General features: G+C 43.0%; 1 protein-coding gene across 6 annotated transcripts in view; it reads left to right on the top strand.

Moving 5' to 3' along the window:
- Positions 1-26,197, top strand: part of WNK2 (WNK lysine deficient protein kinase 2) — a 146,789-nt gene that overhangs the window by 69,407 nt on the left and 51,185 nt on the right. For 5 of the 6 annotated variants that reach the window (XR_005721835.1, XM_040245526.1, XM_040245536.1 and 2 more), the window contains exons 11-18: positions 160-714; positions 2,821-3,114; positions 3,684-3,733; positions 4,462-4,630; positions 4,717-4,833; positions 5,198-5,368; positions 5,631-5,676; positions 6,171-6,290. Coding sequence is in view for 5 of the 6 variants with exons in the window: in XM_040245526.1 (XP_040101460.1) it covers positions 160-714; positions 2,821-3,114; positions 3,684-3,733; positions 4,462-4,630; positions 4,717-4,833; positions 5,198-5,368; positions 5,631-5,676; positions 6,171-6,290 (1,522 nt within the window). In the remaining variant the exon portion in view is untranslated. The remainder of the gene's footprint in view (positions 1-159; positions 715-2,820; positions 3,115-3,683; positions 3,734-4,461; positions 4,631-4,716; positions 4,834-5,197; positions 5,369-5,630; positions 5,677-6,170; positions 6,291-26,197) is intronic. The other variant, XM_040245556.1, reaches the window with a different exon arrangement.

A 26,197-nucleotide genomic window follows, 5' to 3' on the forward strand; every position in this document is an offset into this window, starting at 1 on the left:
GCCGGCAGGGCCCAGTCCTGGTGGGGTGACGTGGACCCTCTCACCCAAGGCAGTGTGCTGCCAGCAGGGCCCAAGTCCTGGTGGGGTGACGTGGACCCTCTCACCCAGGGCAGTGTGCTGCCAGCAGAGCCCAGTCCTGATGAGCTTGTTCTCTTTCAGATGCCTCCACTTCCTGTTGTTCCCCCCATCGCTCCGCTGGCCACAGTTGACAGCCTCCCCACAGCTCTTCCTGACCTGCCAGCCACCAGTGGGCCCACCGCGCCTCCGCCGTCTCAGTATTTCTCTCCAGCTGTCATCTTGCCAAGCCTCCCACTCAATGCCACCGCTGCTCCCCTGCCTGCGTCGCCGGCTCTGCCTCTGCAGACAGTCAAGCTGCCTCACCCTGCTGGGGCACCGCTGGCTGTGCCATGCCGGACCATCGTGCCAAATGTGGCAGCGACTGCCACCGCCATCCCTCTGCTGGCTGTGGCCCCACAGGGTGTGGGCACCCTGTCCATTCACCCAACTGTGGCCCAACTCCCGGCGCAGCCCGTGTACCCAGCGGCCTTTCCGCAGATGGTGCCCAGCGACGTCCCGCCTTCTCCCCTCCACACGGCGCAGACTGTGCAGGCTGCCGCTCCCCAGCCGACACCCCCTGTGCTGCCACAGCCCCACCAGCCAAGTGTTGCCCGCCTCCCGGAGCAGGCTGCTCCGGCTGCCAGTGCTGGAAGCCAGGTAACCCACCTGCTGGCCAGGGCCCATCCTTCAGGTGCTGGGAGACCCCTTAGCACATAAGGGGCTCACAGATCTCTGCTCCTTCTCCGGACCTTCACCCGGGTAGCAGAGTGGGAATGGATAAGCAGGCAGCGCTGTCCCATGACTGCAGCATCTCACCCAGTGTGGGGAATGTCTAATGTTTCCTCTCACTTCCCAGCATGTGTTAGGAGCCTTGGGGACTGGGGTGACTAAAAGTGTCACTGTTTGTTCCTTCCCAGGTGTTGGAGGAGCTGTCTCTGGGGGCGGAGGGTCCCTGGCCATGCTGGGCATTGTGGCATCTGCCCTCACATGCATAGAGTTGGCAGTCTTGGTACAGCCATGTCAGCCCCTCCATGGGTACTGGAGAGGCTACACTGCTTGTTACCTGCCAAAGGAAAGTAGGTGGACAGCCCCCATCTCTGCAGTCAGCAAATGAAGAAAATGGGGTTCTGATGGGGGCTGTTGGTGATGACCTGGGCCGTGTTGGGTATACATGGGCCACTGGTCCCAAGGGTGATGTCTCAGAGTCAGGTGAGGGCCATGGGCAGCTTGTTGGGCTGCCAGTGAAGGGACACCCCCCTTGCTGGCTGGGAGGGCCTCCCTGTGGCTCCACACACCTGCACAGCCAATGTGCGTTTTGTAACTCTAAGCCTGTTACCCAGCCTCCTGTGCGGAGAGGAGCTGGCCTAGGGCTTTCATCTTAGGGGCAGGGATCTCACCTGGGCATCCTCTTACCTAGGGAGCCTCTTACCTAGGGATCCTCCTTGGCTCTAAGCTTCAGTGGCCATGTGCCAGTGGGCATGTCCTTTGCCTTTTAAGCTCAGGCTCCTGCCCATTTGATTTTGTTGTGAGGAATCATACTGAAAGTGTGCTACGGGGCCAGGTGTCCCCCTAACTCATTTTGCACTGAATCCATTCTAGAATGAGGCACCGTCATAGGTATGCATGGATTCTCCTGGATGTTTGTCCCTGATTTCGAGAAGGGGTTCGTATTTCAAGAAAGAAGGGGTGATTTTCCATTGCCCAGTAGGCTGGTGCTTGTTTCAAAACCAGCGTGAGGAGGCCTATCGTCAGTCCAGTGCCCTGACTGAGCGACCACCTCCCTGATCTCTTACTTGGAGTAACACTGACTCAAGGCTCAGGGTCATTTGGGGAAAGCCAAGAGCTGAGTGGAGGCCTGGGGGTATCATTGCTCGGCCTGTGTCTTGTGCCCTGTGCTGGCCTGGCACACTGCTGACACTGGGTTGTCTGCTTAGCTAGCGGCTGGAGAAGGTGTGGGTGCCTAGAGGTCACTGCCCAGGCCTGGTGGCCTCCCTGTGGTCTTGCCAACAGAGGATCTGGAGTTTACTGATGAGCTAGGCTGGCTGCCCAGAGGCTTCCCTGTGCCAAGGGAAGAGACTCCCCTGGAGGCTGGGGCATCTGTCCAGGAGAGAAAGTTCCACAGCTAGGCTGTGGCTTTCACATCTCAGCCCACATACTACGTGTCTGATCAGTCTCATACTTGTAGGCCCTGTAGCATTCCCATTCCCAACCTCAACCCCAAACCAGGGCCCTTTCAGGCCGTGGCTCTCCTTCAACCTGTTTCAGCCTCTCCCCTGAAAGCCTTTAAAGAGGGAACAGGAGGGAATCTGGCCCAGTTTCTAAGTCACCCCATGGAAGGCTGAGGTCCGCAGCCCCTCTTGCTCACGGCTGGGATTGGAACACAGGCTTTGACCTGACAGGAGGCTGGGGTGGAGTAGCATGGTGATCTGGCCCTGTAGGGTGGTGGCAGGGAGCCCAGAGAGGTGCTAAGTGGATGCCGCACTTCCAGCTTCTCAGCCTGACAACAGCTGGAGGTTCATGGATGAAATGCGGTTTTAGGTTTGATTTTATACACATGGGGACATGAGAGTGTCTTGTCCTTGGTTTTGCTAAATCTGCATACACTCATGCTGTGATTTGTCTGTGGGGTGTGGCTGGGTGGGGAGGTTCGTCCTCATCACCTGCTCACCCCCTTGGGTGATGGAAGCGCCTGCTTTGGTCCAGGACCCTCAGGGGAGGCGATGGCCCACACCCCAGTCGCATCCCTGTCGCCTGTGTCCTTAGATCCTGCTTGGCCACCCGCCTACATATGCTGTGGATGTCACCACCCAGGTCGCCACAGTGCCTGTGCCTGCCGCCGTTCTCTCCCCACCTCTGCCGGAAGTGCTGCTGCCCCCTGCCCCCGAGCTCCTGCCTCAGCTCCCCGGCTCTCTGGCCCCCACAGTGATGGCAGCTCCTCAGAGTGTGCCTGTCCAGACCGCTGCTCTCCTGCCGCCTGCTAACTTGCCGCTGCCCAGTGGGCCTGGGATCCCTGGTCCCTGCCCGACCGTTCAGCTGACAGTGGAGCCAGCCCCCGAGGTGTGTGGCCCTCCCCTAGAGGCTCAGCCCCCAGCCCGTCACCCTGATTCCTGACCCCAGCATCACTGCAGCCCTCCTGTGCTGTGACCTTGCAGCTCAGCTCCAGAAGTCAGAATACCCTCAGGAAGGGGGAAGTGTGTGTCCAGGGACAGCCACAGGTGCTGTTCTTCTCCCTCTGCTGTCCCTGGATGGATTTTCCTTAATCACACGTCCAGCTGGAGACCCTGATTTTTACACATGGATTCAGAGTGCTTTTCTTGGAGGCGATGGGAAGAACCTGTGATAATTCTTCCTGGGCCATGTGCTCTCTCGTAGGGATGATCAAAGTGGGTTAGCATGTTTGGAAAGGAGGTGGCCCCAGCTTATAGGAATCTGCTTGGCTCTAAGTGTTAAACATAAAATCCCTGCCATAAAATCACTCCTGCCAGCCTGCACGTGATTTGCTCCCTGCAGTCAGAAGGGAGTGGGTGGCGGGCTGGGCGGTGATGGTGGGGAGATGGCAGACTGCACGCAGCTGTGTCGCAGGGGAATGAATGTGACCTGGCCTCCTTTCCGTGGTTTTATTTCAGGAGCAGGCCTCGCAGGACAAGCAGCCCAGCCTCCCTCAGAGCTGTGAGAGGTAATGGCACACTTTGCCCTCGTATGTCAGAGCTTCTAACAACGTCGCCCATTTCCAAGCCTGACCTGGAGGAGCCTCAAGGAGCTCCTCTGGGGGGTTTGTCAGTGCTTGCTGTTGTTTGGTAGTCAGATATTCCCACTTGTATTCTGGGTCCTGGTGCTGGTGTGCAATGCTGAGGGCAGGGAGAGGCTATGGATGGAGAGTCACCAGGTCTGGGGACTGTGGAAGGCTGGGAGAGCAGGGCAGAGTCTGGACCACATCCCAGGTCTCCCAGCACCTCAGGCATGGTCAATGTTGCATTTAGGGAGAGAGCTGGTTACAGGAAGTGATCTTGTGTTCCACCCTTCTGGTCATGCCAGTACCAAGCTCAGTGCTCTGCAAACTGCTCAAATGCCACAGTAGCTCCACCTTGTTGACGTGTTCCCATTGCTGTTCAACAGATGGGGGAGCCAAGGCATGGGGGTGGGTTGTGTCTTAATCCTGTCCTGGGTCAGAAAGGTCATATGCTCCGTATGACTCCATCACCGTCCAGGACAGATATTACAGGGTGAGGAGGGGCAGTGGGCTCAGGGTCCCTCTGTTGTGCATGGCCAGCTTTAGACCCTCTGGGTTTTCCACCTAGCACACCCAGACAGTAAAGCTTCTGTTGGTTTTCTGGGAAGCCAAGTTTCCCACATGAGGCAGGCTGGGTTCCCCTGGGTGCTGTAACATTCTTGGTTTTCATGTAGCTATGGAGGCTCTGACGTCCCTTCTGGAAGAGAGATGAGTGACAGCTGCGAAGGTGCATTTGGTGGGGGAAAGCTGGAAGGCAAGGCTGCCCGGAAACATCACCGCAGGTCCACGCGTGTGCGCTCCCGCCAGGAGAGGGCCAGTCGGCCCCGACTGACCATCCTGAATGTGAGTAGCCAGGCAGAGCAGGCTGGCAAGACAGGGCAGGCTGGGCACGGTGTCCTCCCTGGTCTCACTGCCTGAGTATCCTTTAGGTGTGCAACACGGGTGACAAGATGGTGGAGTGCCAGTTGGAGACGCACAACCACAAGATGGTGACGTTCAAGTTTGACCTGGATGGGGATGCGCCTGACGAGATCGCTACCTACATGGTGAGGCTACTGTCTTGCCTGGTCAGATGAGCCCATAGCTCTTCCCCTGGGACTGTGAGGCTGTCTCCTTGTGTCACTGGGCACATGCATGCCAGCCCCATCGAGGGGAGTACTGGTTGCCAGCCTTGCTTGTCCTCCCACCTCTGCCAGTGGCTGCCTCTTGGAGATAGCACTGGCCCATCACCTGGAGGCCTTCTGTGGCTTCTTGCTGAACTGTGTAGCCCTGATGTTGGTAACTGAGTTCAGTGGCCGTGTTTCCCCTCTTGGCTTAGTCCAGAGTAGAAACCAAATAAATCAGTGAAGACGCTGTGTGGCCAGTGGCCTGAGGCACAGCCCCACCAGCAAGGCTGATGTGTTGTTGCAGGTAGAGCACGACTTCATCCTGCAGGCTGAGCGGGAGACATTCATTGAGCAGATGAAGGATGTCATGGACAAGGCAGAGGATATGCTCAGTGAGGACACGGATGTGGACCGTGCCTCCGACCCTGGGGTGAGCCCGCCGCACCTCAGCACCTGTGGCCTGGGTGCTGGGGAGGTAAGTCCCCCTTAGGAGGTCCTGGGAGGCTCTGGGCCTGCTTATACCCCAGCTCCAGGCTCTGCGAGTACAGCACTGTGATGTGGCCTGCTAGAGGAACCTGTATGCCATGCAGTGTCGGGTGAGGTGGCCGGGAGGGTAGGCGCCTTCGGTCCAGTTAGAAATGTCCGAGGCCTCTCAGATGATTTGAGATAGTGTTGTGCTCTGAAGGAAGTTCTTGTTCCATGCAGTCGGCTGAGTTCTGATCCTTTACCTCTTTCAGGAGAATCGCCAATCCCAAGCAAACGCCCCGGTGTACCAGCAAAATGGTATGTCTCCCTTCATGGCTGTCCCTGCCAATCAGACATGAATTCGGAGGAGTCGTGTCTGCCGTTGTCCTTTCTCTGCTCCCAGTAGGCATTTGATAAGGGTCCCCCACTGAGCATATTGTAAGGGGTTTTGGCCATCACATTGGGGGGTTGCTGGAGTGTATGGTGAGCATGTCCCCATCTGGGGACAGCTCCCCTGTCTGAAGAGCCATGTCTGGTCTGGGTGGGGACTGAGCCTGGTGTGGACTCACTGCCCTGCTGGTCCCCTAGCCAGCATTACCACTTCACTGATGTACTTCAGGTGACCTTGGAAATAAGCCCTTGCTGGGGGGACTTCTGAGAGCCTCTAATGCCAGTGAGGAGCCCCCTCAGTGGGCTGTACATCCTCCCCACTGGTGTGAGATGAATTCCTCAAATCGCCATTTGACAGGTCTGATATTGGCAGGGAGGGGTCACCTACTCACTCTCAACAGCTGTTTTGTCCTGCCTCTTAGTCCTGCACACTGGGAAGAGGTGGTTTATCATCTGTCCGGTGGCCGAGCACCCAGCAGTAGAGGCCCCCGAATCTTCACCCCCACTTCCTCTGAGCTCCCTGCAGCCAGACACCAGCCAAGGTATGAGCGGCCAGAACTCCCAACCCTTCCTACTTGATAATTCTGTCTGTCTCCTGTGTATTGCTCCACGTCGTCTCATGGTCCTCAGCCTGACTTTACTTGTGCTCATGTTTTGCCAGCATGTGCTGTGTGCCAAACAAAGTACAAAAGCCTCACCCTGCACTGTTACCCCAAAGCCCAGAGCAGTCTGTGGGGCTATGTCCTTGTCTGTATCCCTGTCCCAGTTGTCCACCAAATAAGTGAAGTTGAGGTGGCACTCAGGCTTGGGCCTGTCAGTTACCTTCACAGTGCAGGTGAGGCCCTTGCTCTTTCCTACTAGTGTTTTTGCAGGAAAAATTCTCAGGGAAAATCAGAAAACATTTTGATATGAACAAGAATGAAAATATATTAAAATGTGTGAGATGCAGCTGAAACAGTAATTAAAGGGAAATTTATAGCAGTAAATGTTTAGAGGAAGAAAGAGGTCTCAAATCAATAACCCAAGTTTTCACCATGAGAAGTTAGGAAAAACTAGAAAATCCAAAGCAAACAGAAGGAAAGAAATAAAGGTAAGAGCAGAAATCAATGACATTTGAGACAAAACAATAGAAAAAACAATGAAACCAAAAACGAATTCTTTGAAAAAATAAAAATGTTTGGTCTCTTGTAAGACTGACGAAGAAAAAGATACAAAATACCATTATCAGGAAAAAGGGGAGACATCACTATAGACCCTGCATAAAGAGATGCTGATCATGGAATCATAGTCATGGACTATTTTGAACAAACCTAGTCACATTTATTTGACAACTTAATTGAAACAAACTAACTCTATGAAAGCCACAAACTACTAAAACTCATCCAAGATGGAATAGATAACCTGAATACTCCTATACCTTTTAACAAGATTAAATTAGCATCAAAAATATCTCCCAGATAGTTTCACTGTTGAATTCTATGAAACATTTTAAAAAGGAAATAACACCAATTCTACAGACTCATCCAGAAAATTGAAGAGAAAGGAATACTTTTCAAATTGTTTTATGAAGCCAGCATTGCCCTTATATCAAAACTATATAAAGGCAGTACCACACACACACCTAAAAAAGAGTGACAGACACTTTTATCTATTTTATCTGATATCCTGATCTTTCAAGGATATAGAAGGGGAAAAAAAAACTCAGTAAAATGTTAAAAAGTCAAATCTAGCAATATAAAAAGAATATGCCATAACAAAGCAGAGTATATCCTAGGAAGGCAATATTCAGGAATCAACTAATTCACCATATTAATGTCAAAGGGAATCTCATTTCCTTACAAAAGGGAAGGTACACAATCATATCAGTTGATACAGAAAAAGTATTTGACAAAATACAACACCCATTCATGATAAAAATGCTCAGCAAGCTAGGGATAAATGGAAAATCTCAACTCGATAAAGGGCATCTACAGAAAACTAACAGCTAACATCATGTTCAGTGATGAAAAGCGAAATGTGTTTTCCCTAAGATGGGGATCAAGGCATAGATGTTTAATCTCTCTATTTCTAGTCAGTGTCACACTAGAAATATTAGATTCCAGATGAACAAGAAACAGAAATAAAAGGCATGTAAATTGAGGACTTCACTGGTAGTCCAGTGGGTGGAAATCCACGTGCCAGGGCAGGGGACCCAGGTTCAGTCCCTGTTCTGGGAAGATTCCACTTGCCACTAGGCTACTAGGCCCATGCACCACAACCACTGAAACCCAGGTGACCTAGAGCCCATGCTCTGCAACAAGAAGCCACTGCAGTGAGAAGCCCATGCCTGCAACTACAGGGCAGCCTCCACTCGCACAACTAGAGAAAACCCGTGTGTAGCAATAAGTCTGGCTATGCTGCCATAGCCAAAACAAATTTTTAAAGTCATGTGGAGTGAAAAGGAAGAAATGAAACTGTCTCTGCAGCTAGTGTGATTTTATGTGGAAAAAATTCACAAGCATTCTAAACAGAAACAACTATGAGAACCAAGGAGACAGTTTAGCAAGATCATAGGATATGTAGTCAACAACAAAAATAACTATGTTTCTATATGCTGACAGTGAACAATTAAAAATAATATTTTGAAAGAATACTATTTACAGTAGCTAAAGAAAAGATACATAGCTTTAAATTTAACAAAACATACAGAATCTATATAGTGAAAACTATAAAGTAATGATGAAATGGATTAGAGATGAGCTAAATAAATGGAGAAGCATACTGTGTTTATGAATTAGAAGATTCAGCCTTAAAAATGTTGATTTTTAAAGATTTCAGCAGTTCTTCCCCAAATGTTATATAGATCTAACAGAATGCCAATAAAAATTCAAATGGTAATTTTTGCAGATACAGACAGGCTGACTCTAAAATTTATATGGAAATACAAAGGTATAGCTAAAGCAGTTTTGAAAAAGGCAGATGAAGTTGGAAGCATCATACTACTCAATATTAAGACATTATAATGTTACAGTAGCCTAGAAAGTATAGTATCGACAAAAGAATTGACACATAAATCAGTTGACACATAGTGAAAAAGAATATAAAGCCCAGAAATATATCCATAGAAATATAGCCATTTGATTTTTTGACAAGGATGCAAAAGCAATTTTATGTAGAAAGGATAGTCTTTTCAACAAATGGTGTTGAACTAGTTGCTCATCCACCTGCAATAATTGAACTTTGACCTATGCCTGATATCTTTATACAAAAATTAACTAAAAAGTCATTGTATATCCAAACATAAAATATAAAGCTGTATTATAATTTTTGGAGAACTTTTGTGACCTGTGCCGAGGGAGTCTTTAGATCTAACACCAAAAGCATAATGCATAAAAGAAGAATGGATAAATCAGACATCATCAAAGTCAATTCTTTTGTGCTATGAGAACCACTGTTAAGAGAATGAAAAGACGATCTACACACTGGCAAAAAATAATTGCAAGTTACATATTCAGCTTAGTATTTGTTCCCCAAATAAATAAAGTACTCTCAAAACTCCTAAGAAAACAGCTCAACTGAAAAATGGACAATGGACTGGAACAGACACTTCCTAAAGAGAATATAAGGGCGTCAGTTAAGCACATTTTAAATAATTAATGTCATTGATTACCAGGGAAATGCAAATAAAAGCCATAGTGAGGGATCATCACACACTTGTGAGACTGGCTAAGCTAACAATACTGAGTTTTGTGTGGATATGGAGCAACTGGATCTCTCATGCTAGTGGGAATGCAAAATGGTACAGATATTCTGGAAAATATTTAGTTGGATATTTAAAAAATCAAAGATATACTCAGTATATGACACAACGATTTCACTACTCAATCTTTACCAAGGAGAAATAAAAAATTCATGTTTACTAAACACTTATATGTAAATAGTTATAGCAGTTCATGTGCATAATTGCCCAAACTGGAAACAACCTAAATATCCTGCAATGGGTGATTGGAAAAACAGACTATGGTGCTTTGAGAAAGAAACAAACAATTGACACATGTAACAGCATGAGTGAATCCCAAAGGCATACTGAGTGAAGGAAATCTGTCTCAAAAAGCTGCATACTGGATAATCCTATTTTTAATGACATTCTCAAAAAAAACTGTAGATACCAGATCAGTGTTTCCAAGGAGTTAGAGATAGGGGGAGAATGTGATTATAAAGGGATAATAACACAAGGAAGTTTTTTAGGGATGATTGAATTGCTATGCATTATGGTAGTAATTATATGGATATATGTATGCTAAAGTTCTCAGAATTCTGCAGCTAAAGAAGTCCATTTTACTGTATGATAACTTAAAAAGTGAAAAAAAAATTTACATATATTGAAAGAAAGTGAAAAGGCAGAGGAACCAGAGATCAAACTGTGAACATCCGCTGGATCATCAAAAAAGCAAGAGAGTTTCAGAAAAACATTTATTTCTGCTTTATTAACTATGCCAAAGCCTTTGACTGTGTGGATCACAATGAACTGTGGAAAATTCTGAAAGAGATGGGAATACCAGACTACCCAACTTGCCTCTTGAGAAACCTATATGCAGGTCAGGAAGCAACAGTTAGAACTGGACATGGAACAACAGACTGGTTCCAAATAGGAAAAGGAGTCCGTCAAGGCTGTATATTGTCACCCTGCTTATTTAACTTATATGCAGGGTACATCATGAGAAACTCTGGGCTGGAAGAAACACAAGCTGGAATCAAGATTGCTGGGAGAAATATCAATAACCTCAGATATGCAGATGACACCACCCTTATGGCAGAAAGTGAAGAGGAGCTAAAAAGCCTCTTGATGAAAGTGAAAGTGGAGAGTGAAAAAGTTGGCTTAAAGCTCAACATTCAGAAAATGAAGATCATGGCATCTAGTCCCATCACTTCATGGAAAATAGATGGGGAAACAGTGTCAGACTTTATTTTTTAGGGCTCCAAAATCACAGCAGATGATGACTGCAGCCATGAAATTAAAAGACGCTTACTCCTTGGAAGAAAAGTTATGACCAACCTAGATAGCATATTCAAAAGCAGAGACATTCCTTTGCCAACAAAGGTCCATCTAGTCAAGGCTGTGGTTTTTCCAGTGGTAATATATGGATGTGAGAGTTGGACTGTGAAGAAAGCTGAGTGCCGAAGAATTGATGCTTTTGAACTGTGGTGTTGGAGAAGACTCTTGAGAGTCCCTTGGACTGCAAGGAGCTCTAACCAGTCCATTCTGAAGGAGATCAGCCCTGAAATTTCATTGGAGGGAATGATGCTAAAGCTGAAACTCCAGTCCTTTGGCCACCTCGTGCGAAGAGTTGACTCATTGGAAAAGACTTTGATGCTGGGAGGGATTGGGGGCAGGAGGAGAAGGGGACGACAGAGGATGAGATGGCTGGATGGCCTCACCGACTCGATGGACGTGAGTCTGAGTGAACTCCGGGAGTTGGTGATGGACAGGGAGGCCTGGCGTGCTGCGATTCATGGGGTTGCAAAGAGTCGGACACGACTGAGCGACTGAACTGAACTGAACTGAAGTAACCTGGCAGATAATGAGGCAAGATAGCATGAAAGAAAAGCAGCAACAAGAACAGAAAACAAAAGAGATCCTCAGACTTTTACTTTAGGTCACATTGGATAATAGGCACTGGATTTATTTTCCCTTAAAACAACTGAAAAAGCACGCAGAATATGTGGAAGTATGTTTTTTAAAGACTGAACGTAAAGGAGTGACTGACATTGATACCTGCAAGACTGAAAAAACTCGATGATCATTTCAGCTGACTGCACTAAGAAAGTTTTCACAGTCCCAGAGCAGGGAAGGAGGGACCCAGGTAGAGCTCAGCAGAATTCCCGTAATGAGGAGACTGATCTGAGAGTCTTGGGAAGCCCAGGGGCAAGAGTTTGTGGGTAGAGTTTTGGAGAGGAGAGAGCACAAAGAGGAAAGCCTCTGGATTGACAGAGGATTCCTTTTTTTTATTTTACAGAGTACTGTGTGTGAGGAAACTAGCTGATGCCAGGAAATGAACCACTCCAAAGGATTAGAGGGAATGCTACTATAACTCATAGTATGGGAATGTCTGTTCCTTCCGGTTAGCTGGAAGGACTTATAATTCAAGGGCCCTTGGGTAGAGGACTGACAAGGGCCTTGCCTCTGTCATGGAGAATAATTAGCCCTAAATTAAAATTTGTTCTTGTCCTGCTGAACAAACCTTAAGAGCAAGATATCAAAAGATCAAGCCAGAGTAGCTTAACTGCATCCCATAGCAAAGAATGTTATTAGGAATATAAACTCATACAGCACCCAAGAAGGCAAGTTTTACATTGTCTGATATCCAACTGAAATTATCAAGCAGGACAATATGAGGAAAATTCCTTATTCCCCATAGCTGACAAAGCTATCAGAATTAGCAGACAACATTAATACAGTTAATTACAGCTGTATTCCATATGTCCAAAAAACTATAGGAAAGAGATATCATTTATCATACTGATAAAGTAGTAAAGAAGCAGTCCGTAAGATTATCTAAATAAATGCAGAAAAGGAATTTCACTATATTCAACAACTACAAGTATCCTCTGCAAACTCTCCATGAACAATGTAGAGTTAAATCTGATAAGATATCTGTAAGACTGTTCAGTAAGAACTACAAAACAATGTGGATGGAAGCTAAAGACCTAAAGAAGTACCCTATTCTCAGGTCAGAAGACACGATGTTATTACAGTTTTAATTCTCTCTCACTTGATCAACAGATTTTATGCAGCTGCCACCAGAATCCCAAAAGTTTTTTTCTAGCAGTTGAAAAGCTGTGAAAATGTAAAAGCCATTGGAATTTGGAAGTAAAAGAAACAGATTGCAATGCTAACACTAGCTGATTTCAAGAATTATTATAAAATCATAGTGATCAAGACAGTGTGGTGTTGGTGGTAGTGTTATTTGGTCACTTGAGTCATGTCCAGTTCTTTGCAGCCACATGGACTATAGCACATCAGGCTTCTCTGTCTTCCACTGTCTCTCAGAGTTTGCTCAAATTCATGCCCATTGAGTCAGTGATATCCTCTCCCACCTCCTCCTCCTTTTTCCTTAAATCTTTCCCAGCATCAGGGTCTTTTCTGTTGAGTCAAATCTTTGCATCAGGTGGCCAAGTGTTGGAGCTTCAGCATAGTCCTTCCAGTGAATATTCAGGTTGATTTCCTTTAGGATTGATTGGTTTGATCTCCTTGCTGTCCAAGGGATTTTCAAGAGTCTTCTCCAGCACCACAATTCAAAAGCATCTGTTCTTTGGTGCTCAGCCTTCTTTATCGTCCAACTCTCACATCCGTCCATGACTACTAGAAAAAAACCATAGCTTGGACTTACATGGACCTTTGTCAGCAAAATGATATCTCTGCTTTTTAATATGCTGTCTAGGTTTTTCATAGCTTTCCTTCTAAGAGGAAAGTGTCTTTTAATTTCATGGCTGCAGTCACTGTTGGCAGTGATTTTGGACCCCAAGAAAATAAAGTTGCCATGAAGTGATGGGACCAGATACCATGATCTTAGTTTTTTGAATGTTAAGTTTCAAGCCAGCTTTTTTGCTCTCTTTCACCCTCATCAAGAGGCTCTTTAGTTCCTCTTTGCCTTCGTCCATTAGAGTGGTATCATCTGCTTATCTGAGATTGTTGGTATTTTTCCTGGCAGTGTTGATTCCAGCTTGTGGTTCATCCAGCCAGGCATTTCGCATGATGTACATGTGAAATGATGTACATGCACATGGTGTACTCTGCATATAAGTTAAATAAGCAGGGTGACAATATGCAGCCTTGACAGACTCCTTTCCTAATTTTGAACCAGTCATGTTAGTTCTGTGTTCGATTCTAACTGTTGCTTCTTGACCTGCATACAGGTGTCTCAGGAGACAGGTTAGGTGGTCTGGTATTTCCATTTCTTTAAGAATTTTCCACAGTTTGTTCCAATCCACACAGTCAGAGGCTTTAACGTAGTTAGTGAAGCAGAAATAGATATTATTTTTCTGGAACTCCCTTGCTTTCTCTGTGATTCAACGAATGTTGGCAATTTGATCTCTGGTTCCTCTGCCTTTTTTAAACCTAGCTTGTACATCTGGAGGTTCTTGGTTTACATACTGCTAAAGCCTAGCTTGAAGGATTTTGAGCATAATCTTGCTATTATGTGAAATGAGTGCAATTGTACAGCAGTTTGAACATTCTTTGGCATTGCCCTTCTTAGGAATTGAGGTGAAAACTGACCTTTTCCAGTCCTGTGATCACTGCTGAGTTTTCCAAATTTGCTGACATAATGAGTGCAGCACTTTAACTGCATCATCTTTTAAGATTTTAAATATCTCCACCAGCTTTGTTTGTAGTGATGCTTCTTAAGGCTCACTTGACTTCACACTTCAGAATGTCAGCTCTAGGTGAGTGACATGAAGTCATTGTGGTTATCTGGTTCTTTCAGAGCTTTTTCGCATAGTTCTTCTGTGTATTCTTCCCACCTCTTCTTAATCTCTTGTGCTTCTGTTTGGTCCTTAACTTTTCTGTCGTTTATTGTGCCCATCCTTACATGAAATACTCCCTTGATATCTCCAATTTTCTTGAAGAGATCTCTGGTCTTTCCCATTCTATTGTTTTCCTCTATTACTTTGCATTGTTCATTTATGAACAGGAGAGTTCTTATATTTCCTTGTTATTCTCTGAAACTCTGCATGCAGTTGGGTGTATTTTTCCCTTTCTCCTTTGCCTTTTGCTTCTCTTCTTTCTTCAGCTATTGTAAGCCTCCAAAGACAACCACTTAACCTTCTTATTCTTTGGGATGGTTTGGGTCACTGCCTCATTCACAGTGTTACTAACTTCCATCCATCGTTATTCAGGCACTCTGTCTACCAGATCTAATCCCTTGACTCTACTCATCACCTCCAGAGTATAATCATAAGGGATTTGATTTAGGTCATACCTGAATGGCCTAAATGGTTTTCCCTACTTTCTTCAATTTAAGCCTGAATTTTGCAATAAGGAGCTGATGACCTGAGCCATAGTCAGCTCCAGGTCTTGTTTTTGCTGACTGTATAGAGCTTGTCCATCTTTGACTGCAAATAATATAATCTGCCTGATTTCAGTATTGACCATCTGGTGATGTCTGTGTAAACAGTCTTGTGTTGTTGGAAGAGAGTGTTTGCTATGACCAGTGCATTCTCTTGGCAAAACTCTAGTAGCCTTTGCCCTGCTTTGTTTTGTACTCAACCACCAAACTTGCCTGTTACTCTAGGTATCTCTTGACTTCCTACTTTTGCATTCCAGTCCTTTATGATGAAAAGGACATCTTTTTTTGGTGTTAGCTCTAAAAGGTCTTGTGGGTCTTCACAGAACTTTTCAACTTCAGCTTCTTCAGTGTTAGTGGTTGGGACATAGACTTTGATTACCCTGGTGTTGAATGGTTTACCTTGGAAGGGAACTGAGATCTTTCTGTCATTTTTGAGGTTTCACCCAAATACTGCAGTTTGGACTCTTCTGTTGGCTATGAGGGCTACTCCATTTCTTCTAAGGAATTCTTTCTCACAGTAGTAGATGCGATGGTCATCTAAATTTAATTCGCCTATTCTTATCCATTTTAGTTCACTGGTTCCTAAGATGTCAATGTTCACTCTTGCCATCTCCTGCTTGACCACATCCAGTTTACTGTAATTCATGGACCTAACATTCCAGGTTCCTTTGCAATATTGTTCTCTGCAGCATCAGACTTTGCTTTCACTACCAGACGCATCCACAAATGGGCATTGTTTCTGCTTTGGCCCATCCACTTCATTCTTTCTGGAGCTATTAATAATTGCCCTTCACTCTTCCCCAGTAGCATATTGGACACCTTCCAACCTAGGGGTTGCTCATCTTCTGGTGTCATATCTTTTTGCCTTTTCATACTGTCCATGGGGTTCTCCATGCAAGAGACCACTCCAGAATACTGGAGTGGGTTGCCATTTCCTTTTCCAGTGGACTGCATTTTGTCCAGAAGTCTTCACTGTGACCCACCCATCTTGGATGGCCCTGTACAACATGGCTCATAGCTTCATTGAGTTACTCAAGTTACTCATGACAAGACTGTAATCCATGAAGAGGTGGTATTGGAGTAATTACAGGTAAATAGAATAAAGAGAAGACAGAGAGACACTTAGTTTTTTATAAACATGTAGAGGACATTCAATGAAGAGAGAACAGGTTTTTCTAGTCTTAGAATAATTGATCATTCATATGTGAAAAATGAATATTAATCCATACTTAACACCATATAAAAAAACCAAATCAAAATGTAATGTAACCCTAAATGTAAAATTGAAAACTGTGAAACTTATGGTAGGAAACACAGGAGAATGTGTGACTTTGGGTTAGGAAATACTGGTATCCTCAAAGTGCTAAGGAAAGTAAACATAAACTTTGAATCTCTACCTGGTGGTTAGCATGCTACATAAATTAAGATGAGATAAAAATGAAAAGGATTTAATACCTGCATATTGCAAATGTAAGATGGGATATTTTTAGGCTAAACCACAGTAATGCCAGATGGAAGGTCAGAAATATAGGAAGGAATAAAAGTAATGGAATTATAAAACATAGACCAGTCAAAAGGAGTGTTAACTGTTTAAAAACAGTGTCTTCAGAGATTTGAAATATATTTGTTTTGCTAAAATATGTGAAAGTAAGGGCATATTTACCAGGGGAAGGGAATTGTACTCAAAGAGCTCCTACATTCTTGCATTGTTAGAGAAGAGAGCCAAAATCAAGAATGTATATTGTAGTCTATAGAATACTCTTTTGAGAATTGTAAAGTAGTAGACAACTTTCACAGTCACGGGGGAGGGGTAGAGTAGGGAAGAATTTTTTGAAAACAAAAGGCAAGGAAGAAGAGAAAAAGCAGCATTGAACATGATGAAAATATAGGAAATCATTTGTAAGATGGTAGTCCTAACTCTAGTAGATGAGTAATTAAATGTAAATGAAATAAATATCAAACTTTGTCAAATGTGAAAGAAGAGAACAAACTAATAACAAACTAAGACATAAGGCTACAAATGGTGACAAGTAAAGAAATGAAAAAAAAAAAAAAGGCATGCTAATACCTAAAGAAGGCTAGAGTAGATTGGTTTTTCTTTTTTTCTTTTGTGGAGTGGGCAGAGCCATGGGCCATGTAGGATCTTCCTTCTCTATGTGTTTGCATGCTAAGTTGCTTTACTCATGTCCTACTCTGTGATCCTGTGGGCTATAGCCTGTCAGGCTCCTCTGTCCATGGAGATTCTCCAGGCAAGAATACTGGAGTGGGTTGCCATGCCCTCCTCCAGGGGATCGTCCTGACCCAGATATTGAAGCCATTGTCTCCTGCAGCTCCTGAACTGCTGGCAGATTCTTTACCCCTGAACCACCAGGGAAGCCCCTTAGTTCCCTAACCAAGGATCAAACCTGTGCCCCTTGCAGTGGGAGTGCAGCCTTAGTCACTGGACTGTCATGGAAGTCCCATAGAGTAGAGCTTTTATATCAGACAAATAGACAAATGAGTAGTGATGAAAGATTCAGTTCTCCTGGAAGATCAAATAACTATATTTGCATGTCTTCAATAACACAGCCTCAAAATATATAAAGCAAAAATTAATAGAAATAAATGAAAAAAATCATCATGAGAGTTTTAACTTTTCAAATGGGAAGACAAAAATCAATTCAGAATATAAAGGATTTCAACAGTAGAATTAGCAGTTTTGTTTCATATGTAGGACACCCAATGGCTGAAGAATGCCAGTTTTTTCAAGTACACAAAGGATATTTTAAAATTAGCCATATACCGGACACAAAACTAATTTCAGATTTAAAAGGATTGAAATCATTCAGTGCATGTTCTCTAACTACAATTGGCAGTAAGCTAGAATTTAAAAACAAGAAGATACCTGAAGTCTCCACAAGTTGACAGTTAGGAAATGGGTTTATCTCATGAAACAACAAAAAAATTATAATGTAAGTTGTGAAAATATTCTAAATAATAATGATATGAAAATCATGCAAATGAAACATTAATTATCAAAATGTGTGGAATGCAGGTAAAATCTATATTTTGCATAAATTTTGCAGTCTCAAATGCACATTTTAGAAAGGAGAAAAGACTAGAAACAATCAAAATATATCTACTATAAAAAGTTAGAGAAGAGAAAATTGAATGCAGTTAAAAGGAAGAAATAAAACAAAAACATGAATTAATGAAATACAAAATAAATATACAGTAGAGTTACAGTTCAGTTCAGTTGCTCAGTTGTGTCCAACTCTGCAACCCCATGAACTGCAGCATTCCAGGCCTTCCTGTCCATTACCAGCTCCCGGAGTCCACCCAAACCCATGTCCATTGAGTCAGTGATACCATCCAACCATCTCATCCTCTGTCGTCCCCTTCTCCTCCTGCCCCCAATTTTTCCCAGCATCAAGGTCTTTTTCAATGAGGCAGTGCTTTGTATCAGGTGGCCAAAGTATTCAAGTTTCAGCTTCAACATCAGTCCTTCCAATGAACACTCAGGACCGATCTCCTTTAGGATGGACTGGTTGGATCTCCTTGCAGTCCAAGGGACTTTCAAGAGTCTTCTCCGACACCATAGTTCAAAAGCATCAATTCTTCTGTGCTCAGCTTTCTTCATAGTCCAACTCTCACATTCATACTTGACCACAGGAAAAACCATAGCCTTGACTAGACGGACCTTTGTTGACAAAGAAATGTCTCTGCTTTTTAATATGCTGTCTAGGTTGGTCATAACTTTCCTTCCAAGGAGTAAGTGTCTTTTAATTTCATGGCTGTAGTCACCATCTGCAGTGATTTTGGAGCCCAGAAAAATAAAGTCAGCCACTGTTTCTACTGTTTCCCCGTCTATTTCCCATGAAATGATGGGACCGGATGCCATGATCTTCATTTTCTGAATGTTGAGCTTTAAGCCAACATTTTCACTCTCCTCTTTGGCTTTCATCAATAGGCTTTTTAGTTCTTCTTCACTTTCTGCCATAAGGGTGGTGTATATCTGCATATCTCAGGTTATTGATATTTCTCCTGGCAATCTTGATTCCAGCTTGTGCTTCATCTAACCCAGCATTTCTCATGGTGTACTCTGCATATAAGTGAAATAAGCAGGGTGACAATATACAGCCTTGACGGACTCCTTTTCCTATTTGGAACCAGTCTGTTGTTCCATGTCCAGTTCTAACTGTTGCTTCCTGACCTGCATACAGATTTCTCAAGAGGCAGGTCAGGTGGTATGGTATTCCCATGTCTTTCAGAATTTTCCACAGTTTCTTGTGATCCACACAGTCAAAGGCTTTGGCATAGTCAGTAAAGCAGAAATAGATGTTTTTCTGGAACTCTTTTGCTTTTTCAGTGATCCAGCAGATGTTGGCAATTTGATCTCTGGTTCCTCTGCCTTTCCTAAAACCAGCTTGAACATCTGGAAGTTCATAGTTCACATGTTGTTGAAGCCTGTCTTGGAGAATTTTAAACATCACTTTACTAGCATGTGAGATGAGTACAATTGTACAGTAGTTTGAGCATTCTTTGGGATTGCCTTTCTTTGGGATTGGAATGAAAACTGACCTTTTCCAGTCCTGTGGCCACTGCTGAGTTTTCCAAATTTGCTGGCATATTGAGTGTAGCACTTTCACAGCATCATCTTTCAGGATTTGAAATAGCTCAACTGGGATTCCATCACCTCCACTAGCTTTGTTCATATATAGAGTATCAACAAAGCTTAAAGTTGTTTCTTTGATTTGGCAAATAAAACTGGTGAGCCACTGGTGAGACTGACTCTAGGAAAGAGAGAAGGCACAGTCAATATCAGGAAGGAAAAAGGGACATTGCTACAATCTGGCAAATTTATGTCCTGGAGAAATACAACTTACCACACTTCTTACTAACATAAGAAGAAATAAAATCGGAAAAGTGCCATAAATGTTAAAAAGTTGAATAATTAAAAACCTCACATTTATATTTTGTGACCAGAAGATTACTGGAACAGCTCCAGTGTATAGTCTTCCCGATTCAAATATAGACAGGAGAGTTATCACTTTTCAGAAGGATTCAGAAGTTCTGAGCCTAACTCCACTATGCAGAACTAAAGCAGCCATGTGACCAGGTGGCTAGAAGGCACAGACCGACCTGTTCCCAAGTTATATGCACATCCCTGGACTTGAAAATAAGGAAAGCTGTTCCCTGGAGGAAATTTAAGAGTGCTGCTGCGTGAGGGAACGGATGAATGCTGTATCGTCAAATCAGAAAGTTGCTCATGATAGTGAGAATGGTGGACTCACTCAGATGTTGGGAAAGAGGTAATGATAGTTGAGAAGAAAGGAAAAGGACAAAAGGTTCATATGAGAGGTGGAAAACTCTGCCCAGATTAAAAAACCAGATAGATTAAAAAACCAATATCCTCAGAGGATAATGGGGGTGGAGTGATGTCAGCAAGATTGCAGAGCAGGAGATATCAGCATCTGTCCTCACATAAGAACAACAGTTGGACATCAATACATAAACGGAAGTGGCCGTGGGATGGCTCAGAAATCCAGTTAAGAACCTGTGTTAACACAGTGGAGCAGAAATGAAGAATTAATGAACAGAAAGGATTAGGGGAATCAGCTGAGATGGCAGATGAGTTGGCAAGGAACAAAAAAGATGGAGGTATCTGTATCAGCTACACAGCTTGTGCCATCATGGTCCCCAGTGGCCAGCTCTGTGAAGGACTCTGTTAGCCTTTGTGGCTAGGGACCTCTACCGCCCCCATGGCAGCTGCAGCTTCCCCACAGCTTTCACAGCAGAGGAACCTGTAGTGATAGTGGGCATGGGCCCCAGTTGCCTACTCCACAGAGAACGCTGGGTGCTTTCACCATGGAGTTAACCAGCCCAGCAGCCATCACCAGCCATCACCATTACCAGCAGCTATCACCACCACAAGACACCCTAGGGAGAGAGTTGCCACTGCACCTTATTCTTCCCTCTCCAGAAGAAGCTGCTGGTCTGCTGTCCTGGGACCAGGACTGCCGGCTGCCTCCGTCAACCCTGTGCATACCCCAGACCCTAGAACCCTGGCTGTTGTGGTGGCACCCATGCTTCAGATCCCAGCTCCATGGTAGCTGCACACTCATGCACCTGAGATGCTGGAGCTACCACCATTGTGAACTAGTCAGCACACCAGAACCTGGAGCCATCATCCCTCTGTGAGTGCCTGCACTCCAGACTGCTGCTGAATCTGTGCCATCAGCACCTTTACTTCAGATACCTGTGTTAGCACTGCCAGGAGAGTGTCCACAGGCTGGATCCAGTGCTAAGAGGTAGCCCATCAGCAATAAAATCCCCATGGGAAAAAAAGGATCAAAAGGTGCCCACAAACTGTCACCATTGTAGACCCCAACAGTCCCATAGCCTCTGTAGCTACCTGCAGTTGAGGACTCATACCATCCTTGCCAATACTGACCTCAGCTGGTGAGCTGCACAGAAACTACAGTGCTGGGCCTGCCCTGTACCTGGAATCAACATACTCCATCTAGCCAGCTTCCCTCTAGCCACTGGAAGGTAAAGGTCTTCTCCACCAAAATCAGTTTGTAAGGTCTAGAAGAGATGAGGGATCCATCAGATACACAGACATCAACACAAAGTTACAAGAAACATGGAAAAAAGCAAGGAAACTTGACACCACCAAAAGGAGCAGAATAATTTTAAAGTAACAGGCCACAAAGAATTGGAGATCTATGAACTGCCATAGAATTCAAACTTAATTGTTTTAAAGAAACTTGGTGAGTTATAAGAGAACACATGTAGACAAAAAAATCATGAAAACAATACACAAACAAAAATGAGAAGTTTAACAGAGAAATAGAAATGGTAAGAAGAACCAAACAGAAATTCTGGAGCTGAATTAATATAGTGAATGAGGTTTAAAAAAATGCAGTAGAGATCAAGTCTGCCATATAGACTTGATCAAGCTGAAGACAGAATCTGTGAACTTGAAGATGAGTCATTTGAAATATCAAGTCATAGAAGAAAAGGGAATGAAAAAAAGTGAAGAAAGCCTATGTGAATTATGGGGCTCCATCCAGTAACTAACATTTTCATTGTGGACATCCCCAGAGAAGAGAGAGAGAAAGGGCAGGAAACTTATTTTAAGAAATTTCCAGGAGGGAGGTTCAAGGGAGAGGGAACATATGTATACCTATGGCTGGATCATGTTGATGTATGGCTGAGACCAACACAATATTGTAAAGCAATTATCCTTCAATTAAAAATAAATTAAAAAAAGAAAAATTCTCAAATCTAGGACAAGATCATGAACATCTATGTCCATGGATCTCTTAAGTCCCTATATAGATGTAACCCAAAGAAGATTTTTCGAAGATACATTATAATAAAGCTATCAAAAATCAAAGACAAAGAATTTTGAAAGCAGCAATTGGGAGAAAAAACCTTGTTTTATATGAAAAAAAAAAAAAAAACTCTCAGCAGATTTCTCAGAAGAAACCTTGTAAGGCAGGAGAGGGTGGAATGATATATTCAAAATTCTGAAAGAAAAAAGCTGATGACTAAGAATACTACTTCAACTGGCAAAGCTGTCATTCAGAAATGAAGGAGAAATAAAGACTTTACCCAAACAAACAAAAGTTGAGGGAGTTCATCACCACTGTAGCTGCCTCATGAAAACACATGGAAGTATAAAATTCAATGGTAAAAGTATATAGGCTGTTATAACTATATTTTTATTTTAAGCCTCATGGTAGTCACAGACTAAATACCTATACATAAAAGATAAAGGAAATAAAGCATACCACTATAGAAAATCATCAGATCAGAAAGGAAGAAAGAGAGGAAGAAAGGAAGTATGAAACAGAAAGCAAGAAGATGGCAATTAGTAAGTCCATATTTATCAATAATTACTTTAAATGAAAATGAATTAATGTCTCTAATCAAAATATAGAGTTGTTGTTCAATTGCTAAATTATGTCCTACTCTTTGGGACCCTGTGGAGTGCAGCATGCTTAGGCTTCCCTGTCCTTCACCGTCTCCTGGAGTTTACTCAAACTCATGTCCATTTAGTCGGCAATGCCATCCAACCATCTCATTCTGTGTTTCCCACTTCGCCCTCAATCCTTCCCAGCATCAAGATCTTACATGAATTGGCTCTTTGCATCAGGTGGCCAAAGTACAGAGTGGCTGAGTGAATTAAAAAATAAGACAAAACTATATGTTGTCTGCAGGAGATTCACTTCAACTTTAGTGGCATATATATCCTGAAAGTGAAGGATATATTATAGGCTGATGGAAACCAATAGAGAGCAGGGGCAGTTATATCAGACAAAATGGCTATGAGTCAAAATCTGTAACAAGAGACAATGAAAGTCATTCTATAATCAGTTTATCAAAAGGATATAGCAGTTGTAATTATGTATATACTCAAGATGTGAGCTCCTACATATATGGAGCAAATATTAACAGGTCTGCAGGCAGAAATAGATGTCTATGCACTAATAGTGGGGGACTTAAACTACTTCACTTTTAATAATGGATAAACCTTCCAGACGGAAAATCCATGAGAAAATATAGAACAAAAGGACCCTAGAACAAATGGAGCTTAACAGACATAAGCAGAACATTCTACTCAAAACAGCAGAGTACACATTCTTCTCAAGTGCGCGTGAAACATTCTCCAAGATAGATCGTTTGTTAGATTATAAAACAAGTCTTAACAAATTTAAGAAGACTGAAATCACATCAGGTTATTTTTCCAACCACAACATCATGAAACTAGAAATCAACAAGAGAAAAGCTGGAAAATATAAAAATACATGGAAATTAAGCAGTGCATTTCTGAATAACAAATGGGTCAAAGAGGAAATTTTAAAGAAAATAAAAATATCTTGATATAAATGAAAATGGAAACACAACATGCCAAAACTTACATCCTTCAGCAAAAGCAATTTTAAGAGGAAATTTATAGTTACAAAAACTTACATTGAGAGACAAGAAAGATCTCAAACCCTTTAACTTCACACCTCAAGGAACTAGTGAAAGGATGAACTTAGCCCAAAGTTAGCAGAAAGAAGGAAACAACAAAATTTAGAGTAGAAATAGAGACTTGGAAAAAAAAAAAAGAAAAGATCGATGAAACTAAGAGCTAGTTCTTGGAAAAGTTAAAGTCAGCAAACCTTTAGCTAGGCTAAGAAACTGAAATCTGAATTGAAAGGGGAGATGTTACATTAATAATACAGAAATGAAAAGAATCATGAGAGAATACCATGAATAAGTACATACCAAAATATTGAATAACCTAGAAAAATGGATAAACTCCTAGAAACACACAGACTATCAAGACTGAATCATTAAGAAATAGAAAATCTGAATGGACCTGTTAACTAATGAAGAAACTAAATCCGTAATCAAAAATCTCCCGACAAAGAAAAGTGCAGAACTGGAAAACCTCACTGGTGAATTCTATTAAACATTTAAAGAAGAATTAGCACAGTCTTTCTTAAACTCTTCCAAAAAAAACTGAAAAGGAAGTAATACTTCTGACTCATTTTGCTAGCCAGCTTTACCCTGATTCCAAAATTAGACAAGGATACTATAAGAAAACAGAGTTACAGCCCAGTATCCTTGATGGATCTGTATGACATTTATATACAAAAACTCTCAACAAAATACTACCAAACTGAATCAAGAGCACATTAAAAGAATCATACACTAAAGTCACGTGGGATTTATTCCTGAGGTGCACGGATGGCTCAACATAAGTAAATCAATAAATGTGATACAACACATTGACAGAATGAAGTAGAAAATCTTATGATAATGGCAATAGATGAAGAAAAAAGATATTTGAAAAAATTTAAATGACAAAAAAAAATCTCAACAAATAAAGTGTAAAAGGAATGTACTTCAACATAATGAAAGCTGTATATAATCAGCCCACGGCTAACATCATACTGAATCATGAAAAGCTAAAGCTTTTCCTCTTAGTTTTAAAACAAGACAGGATTCATACTTTCATTACTTCTGTTCAGTGTCACCCTGGAAGTCCTAGCCAGAGCAGTTAGTCAAGAAGAAGAAATAGAGGGCATCCAAATCAGAGAGGAAGTAAAATTGTGTCTGTTTGCAGATGACATAATCTAATATACGCTTACTGCTTGGAAGAAAAGTTATGACCAACCTAGATAACATATTCAAAAGCAGAGATATTACTTTGCCAACAAAGGTCCGTCTTAGTCAAGGCTATGGTTTTTCCAGTGGTCATGTATGGATGTGAGAGTTGGACTGTGAAGAAGGCCAAGTGTCAAAGAATTGATGCTTTTGAACTGGTGTTGGAGAAGACTCTTGAGAGTCCCTTGGACTGCAAGGATATCCAACCAGTCCATTCTGAAGGAGATCAGTCCTGGGTGTTCTTTGGAGGGAATGATGCTAAAGCTGAAACTCCAGTACTTTGGCCACCTCATGCTAAGAATTGACTCATTGGAAAAGACTCTGATGCTGGGAGGGATTGGGGGCAAGAGGAAAAGGGGACGACAGAGGATGAGATGGCTGGATGGCATCACCGACTCGATGGACGTGAGTTTGAGTAAACTCCGGGAGTTGGTGATGGACAGGGAGGCCTGGCATGCTGCGATTCATGGGATCGCAGAGTCGAACACGACTGAGGAACTGAACTGAAAACTGAACTGAATATACAGAAAACCTTAAAGACTCCGTCAAAAAACTGTTAGAATTAATAAACCTAGTGAAGTTGCAGAATATAAAATCAACATGCAGAAATCAATTTTATTTCTATAAACCAATCTGAAAAATAAACTAAGAAAGCAATCCCAATTAAAGTAGCGTCATACTGAGGAATAAATTTTACCAGGAGATGAAAGCCATGTGTGCTGAAAACTATGAGACACTGATGAAAGAGATTGAAATAAATGGAACTATATCTTATGTTCTTTGACTGAAAGAATTAAATGTCTCTACTACCCAAACTTATCTACAGATTCAATGCAGTCCCCATCAAAATTCTAGTGTCATTTTTCACAGAAGTAGAAAAACTCTAGAATTCATATGGAATCACACACACAAAAAGCCAAATAGCCAAAGCAGTTTTAAGAAAGAACAAAGTATATCATTGCATGACTTCAAACTATATTGTAAAGCTATGATAATCAAAACAGCATATGGTATTAACATAAAAATAGACATAGACCAGCAGAACAGAGAGCCCAGAATACACTCAAGTATATATGGTCAACTAATCTATGACAAGGGCACCATATGTACACAGTTGGGGGAAAGGTTAGTTTCTCTAATAAATGGTTCTGAGAAAACTGGACATCCAAATGGAGAAAAATGAAATTGGACATCTGTCTCACACCACCCACAAAAATCAACTTAAAATAGATTAAAGACTTAAGGCCTGAAACTTT

This window comes from Oryx dammah, unplaced genomic scaffold (genome assembly GCF_014754425.2).
Source record: "Oryx dammah isolate SB20612 unplaced genomic scaffold, SCBI_Odam_1.1 HiC_scaffold_1, whole genome shotgun sequence".
NCBI classification, from domain to species: Eukaryota; Metazoa; Chordata; class Mammalia; order Artiodactyla; family Bovidae; genus Oryx; species Oryx dammah.